We start from the raw sequence: 5,964 nt of genomic DNA, 5'->3' as shown, positions 1-5,964 counted from the left end.
TGGACTTATATTTCTTTACACCTGAATCAAAGTGAACTGAATATTTGGAGAAATGGAAATTTCTGGCTTTGGTGGACCCACTCATGTACAGAAACCTCACCTTTCTTCTCTGTGTTTTTTAGAATTTTTTATGCCAGATGCTTTTGGTGTTTAGATTTATTTGCAAGAATTGAGTCTTTTCTGTCAAGGTCTTGGGTAAACATCTGCAGGTTATTACCCTGATTTACTTAAAAATGTGAGTATTTTAAATGTCTTAATACTAAAATTTTTATTGCTGACTGTACCACTGGAAAAAAGGATAAATCGTAACAGTTAATTCTTTTAGGAAAGATATTTGTCTTTGCTATGCTTGTTTCTTGGGTGAATTTATGACCATACAAGGAAGGAGTGTGAAATGGATGATAAGTTGGAATCAATAAGATTTTCATTGGTTAAAGGAATACCGAAACCAAAATGTTTGATACGTGTCTTAAAACACTTGGATGTATAAAGAATCTTAAGAAATAAAAAAATAAGTTAAAGGTTAGATAAATGGATATCACTTACAGTACAACAGCTTCATTTACAGCTTCAAAGAACTCAGGCCAGAGAATTTCCTGTGGTTCATGTCCATGGTAGATGAGCAGAGACTCCACCAGGGGCTCAAAATCTTTAAGAGTGAGCAGGGGCAAGCAAACCCATGACAGGGATGTGATTTGTTGAGAAGTCATTCTGTGGAAGACAGAAAATGAGAAATAATGACCCAAAACGTACATGTAAAGTCTTCATACTCATCCCTTACATAAAGAGAGCTGCTCCATTATTCTGTGTGAATGTTCCTCTTTAATCAGTTCTCTAGAAGGAATTATTTTGCTTCCACTGCACTGGCAGGACTCAGTCAGGCACAGCTGTAGCCCTCCCACTCAGACTGTTTGTTCCCCAGTGCTTTCCCTGTGTTCACTGTCACCTGCCCAGGCCAAACCATGTAGGACCATCCTTGACTCTTTTCTCTCACGTCTCTTATGGCACCAGCCACCGTATCTCAAAACCTCTATCAGTGTTAACGCTCTAATTCAGGCACTGCCACCTGTAGTCTGAGTTACTGCTGTGGTATGGTCCCCTTACTTCTGTATCAGTCTCATTTATCATCAGAACACTTCCAGTAACTCTTTAAATATTCAGATCATCACTTATTTCCCCTCTCACATACAGAACCAACAAAGTCTTTCATAGTAGCAACCAAAGTCTTCCTTGATGAGGTCTCCTCACCTCCTTCCACTCTCGGTCTTGCTTGCTTTTACAGAAAGGGAAGATTTATAGGATATGCTCATATCCTATATAGGATATGCTTCAATAATCCATGTTCTTTGACTCCTCTCTGTGCTTGCTGTTTCTCTTATTTTTGTCTGACTGTTCTTCAGAATAGAATGAATTTCCTCCCAGATAGCCTCTTTCCCCCTAATAAGATACAAACACTACAAGGGAAGGCACAGGATAGAGCAGGTTTTAGGGCTGTTGTACATAGGGTTGCTATAAGTCGCAAACAACTCGACGGCACATAACAACAACAACAGGTTGAACCTGCTGGTTTTCTTAGCAGTCTGTGGTAAATTCAATACTCTTTTCCAGCACCACAGCTCAAAGGCATCAATTTTCCTACAATCATCCCTAGTCACTGGCCAGCTCTCTGATGCAAAGCAAGTGACTGCAAACATGATGGCCTCTATTAAGCACACCTTAGTCTCCAAAGTGACACCATTACTCTTCAATACTCTGGAGATGTTTCTAACAGCAGATTTTCCATCCCAATATGTATTTTAATTTCCTGGCTGCTGGTGTCGAGTGTTTACTGTGGAGCCAAGAAAACTAAAGCTGTGAACAATCTCAATCTTTTCACCATCCATCCTGATGTTGCCAGTTGGCCCAGTGGAGAGACTCTTTGTTCTTCTTGATATTGAGCACCAATCGATATTGAAGGCTACAGGCCTTGACTTTCTGCAGCAAGCGCTTCAGGCCCTCCTCAGTTTCAGCAAGCAGGTTTGTGCCATCTGCATGACACTGATTGTTGATGACTCTTCCACCAATCCTCATGTCATACTCCTCCTCACAGAGCCCAGCCTCCTGGATAATCTGTTCTGCATAAAGGCTAAACAGGTATGGGGATAGGACACATCCGCCACATACACTCTTCCCAAATTTGAACCATGCAGTGTCTCCTTGCTCTGTTCTGACAACTGCCTCCTGGTCCAAGTATAGGTTTCGCATTGTTGTTGTTGTTGTTGTTATGTGCCATCGAGTCGTTTGCGACTCATAGCGACCCTATGTACAACAGCCCTAAACCCTACTCTATCCTGTGCCAATCGCATTGCTTCTAACACACCCATCCCGATTACCCCAGTCACTGAATCAATCCACCTCATAGAGGGTCTTCCGCTCCTGCGCTGTCCCACAACCCTACCAAACATGATGTTCGTCTCCAAGGACCTGTCTCTCCTTACAACATGTCCAAAGTATGTCAGATGAAGCCCCAGAATCCTTGCCTCCAAGGAGTACCCTGGTTTAACCCTCTCCAAGATCAATCTGTTTGTTTTCTTGGCAGTTCATGGTACATTCAATACTCTTCTCCAGCACCACAGCTCAAAGGCGTCAATTCTCCTTCTATCCTCCCTAGTCCTTGTCCAACTCTCTGATGCATAAAAAGTGATTGCGAAGACCATGGCCTTTATCAGACGCACCTTAGTCTCCAGAGAGACACCATTGCTCTTGAGTACGTTAGAGAGGTCCCTAACAGCAGACTTTCCCATCGCAATACGTTTTTTGATTTCCTGGCTGCTGGTGCCAAGAGTGTTGATCGTGGAACTGAGCAAACTGAAGCTGTGAACAATCTCAATCTCTTCACCATCTTGATGCTACCAATTGGTCCAGTGGTGAGAATCTTTATCTTCTTGACATTGAGCCTCAGTCCATACTAAAGGCTGCAGTCCTTGACCCTCTCCAGCAAGTGCATGAGGTCCTCTTCAATTTCAGCAAGCAGGGTTGTGTCACCTGCATAACGCAGATTGTTAATAGATCTTCCACCAATCCTGATGCCACAATTCTCCTCAAAGAGCCCAGCTTCTCGAATAATCTGCTCTGCATACAGGTTGAAAAGGTATGGAGATAGGACACATCCCTGGCGTACACCCTTTCCAATTTTGAACCACGCAGTGTTACCCTGCTCTGTTGTGACGACTGCCTCTTGGTCCAAGTATAGGTTTCACATCAGCACGATTAAATGATCTGGGATTCCCATTCTTCTCAGAGTCAGCCACAGTTTGTTATGATCCATGCAATCAAACACCTTTGCATAATCAATGAAACACAGCTAGACATTCTTCTGGTATTCCCTGCTTTCACCTAAGATCCTTCTAACATCAGCAACAATATCCCTAGTACCACCACCACTTCTAAACCCAGCCTGGACTTCTGGCAATTCTCTGATGTGCTGTTCCAGTCGTTTTTGGATAGCTTCAGCAGAATCTTGCTTGCATTTGATATCAATGATATTGTTCGGAAATTTCCACATTCTGCTGAGTCCATCTTTTTTGAAATGGGAACAAATATAGATCTCTTCCAGTCAGCTTGCCAAGTGATTGTCCTCCAGATTTCTTGGCACAGCTTGGTGAGCATATCTAGGACAGCATCTGTTAGCTGAAATATATCAGTTGGCATACCATCTATTCCTGGGACATTACTGTTTGCCAATTCCTTCAAAGCAGCTTGAACTTCTTCCTTCATCACCATAGGCTCTCGCGCATATGTTGTTTCATGAAATTCTTCTTTGTCTGCCAATTCCTTTCGGTACAATGACTTTGTATACTCTTTACATCTTCTTTTAATACTTCCTCGATCATTTAATATTCTGCCCAAAGCATCCTTGATTGTAGCAACTGGAGGTTTGAATTTGTTCTTCATTTCCTTGAGCTTAAGAAATGCTGAGTACAGCCCTTCTGATTTTCTGGCTCCAGATCCTTGCACATTTCATTATAGTATTTTACTTTGTCTTCCCCTGCCTTCCTTTTGATATCCTCTGTTCAGCTCTTTAATATCTTGAATTCTTCCCTCTGCTTTGGTTTCTTGGCGCTCTAGTGCAATATTTAGTCTCTTCTGACATCTCTTTTGGTCTTTTCTTCCTTCTCTGTCTTTCTAATGACCTTTGGCACTCTTCCTTGGATGATACTCTTGATATCCTCCCACAACTCATTTGGTCTTCACTCATTGGTGTTCAAGGCCTCAAACCTGTTCCTGAGATGGTTCTGATATTCAGGTGGGAGAGACTCAAGGTCATATTTTGGTTCCCATGGAACTGATTTAATTTTCTTTAGCTTCGGCTTGAACTTGCATACTAGAGCTCCGAAATGGGAAAAAAATACTTATATTGAGGAATTGTCATACATATTCCTAAATACAGAAATTTAGCCATGTGATTTGTGAATATATTAGTACCACAGTTTAGAACAGAAGTTTTTTTATTTTTAAAAAGTAATGGGACTAAAAAATATGTGCTGACAGAGCCAGATCCTCTATGCCAGCCTAGATCACCTGCACTGGGTCCTGCCCAAAGCACCAGCATCCCAGGGGAATTGAGAGGAAATGAGTGGGCAGAAGTGGTCTGATCGATCATACAAGAGTTGGCTGGGAGGAGCAAGTGGGAGTTGCTGGTAGGGTGAGTAAGGATGATAATAGAATCGATACCTTCAAATCGTGGTGCTGGAGAAGAGCAGTGAACATACTATGGACTGCTAAGAGAACAAACAGATCTGTTTTGGAGTAACCAGGTTGTTTTCTGGAGGCAAGTATTTTGAAACTCTGTCTCATATACTCTGGGCATATTTCCAGGAGGGACTAGTCCTTGGAGAAGGACAACATACTTGGAAGGGTAAGAGGGTCAGTGAGGAGGGGAAGATCCTGGATGAGATTAATTGATACAGTAACTGGGGTAATAGGGTTAGTTGTGTTGGAGACAGTGAGATTGGCTCAGGATACAACACGGTTCAGAGCTGTTGTGTGTAGGGTTGTTATGAGTCACAGGTGACTTGATGGCACATAACAACAAGAATAATATTATTTCACAGTGTTGTTATTAATAGGAATTTGAGGTATTTCTAATTTTTTTACCATTACATAAGAGCACAAAGATTTGTACTAACATATGCACTCAGAAATTGATCAAATGTGCAATCAAGATGCATTGATAATAATGGGCAACTGAAATGCAAAGGCTCATTATTACAGAAAGTTCCACTGGATGTCAGATGAGACTCTTGAGTATTGCAGTAGAGTACCAAGAAGCCAAAGCTAAAGGAAGAAACCAAGAAATCAAAGACCTGAACAGAAAATTTCAAAACGCAGCCCAGGATGACCAAACAAGATACTATAACGAAATGTGCTGAGAGGTGGAGTCATAAAATCAAAAGGGCCGAACTCGCTTAGCGTTTCTTAAGCTGAAGGAGCTGAAAAACAAATTTAAGACACGGGTGGCAATACTTAACCATACTTTGGGTAGAAAGTTAAATAATCCAGGAAGTATCAAGAGAAGTTGGAAGGAATACACAGAATCACTGTATCAGAAGGTATTGGCTGACAAAGAGGAATTTCATGAAATAACATACGAGCAAGAGCCTATGGTGATGAAGAAGGAAGTTCAAGTTGCTCTGAAAGAATTGGAAAAAAACAAGGCATCAGGAGTTGATGGCACAGAAATTGACATATTTCAACAAACAGACGCTGTCCTAGATGTGCTAACTAGGTTGTGCCAGGAAATCTGGAGGACAGCCAGCTTGCCAATTGACTGGAAAAGATCGATATTTGTTCCCATTCCAAAGAAAGGTGACCCAACAGAGTGTGGAAATTATCAAACAATATCATTAATATCACATGCAAGCAAGATTCTGCTGAAAATTATCCAAAAACGTTTGGAACAATATGTCAACAGAGAACTACCAG

The 5,964-nt window shown here is 41.5% G+C and overlaps 1 protein-coding gene across 1 annotated transcript in view; it reads right to left on the bottom strand.

Annotated features, from left to right (window-relative positions):
- Nucleotides 1-5,964, bottom strand: part of FANCC (Fanconi anemia, complementation group C) — a 388,004-nt gene that overhangs the window by 218,120 nt on the left and 163,920 nt on the right. Inside the window, exon 6 of the mRNA XM_006898875.1 lies at nucleotides 547-711. Coding sequence (XP_006898937.1) covers nucleotides 547-711 — 165 coding nt within the window. The remainder of the gene's footprint in view (nucleotides 1-546; nucleotides 712-5,964) is intronic.

The sequence above is a fragment of the Elephantulus edwardii genome, unplaced genomic scaffold (assembly GCF_000299155.1).
Source record: "Elephantulus edwardii isolate Elephantulus edwardi_28Jun2011 unplaced genomic scaffold, EleEdw1.0 scaffold00238, whole genome shotgun sequence".
In the NCBI taxonomy this organism is placed as follows: domain Eukaryota; kingdom Metazoa; phylum Chordata; class Mammalia; order Macroscelidea; family Macroscelididae; genus Elephantulus; species Elephantulus edwardii.
Note: the sequence above shows the minus strand (reverse complement) of the source record. Positions and strands in the feature narration are given on the sequence as shown.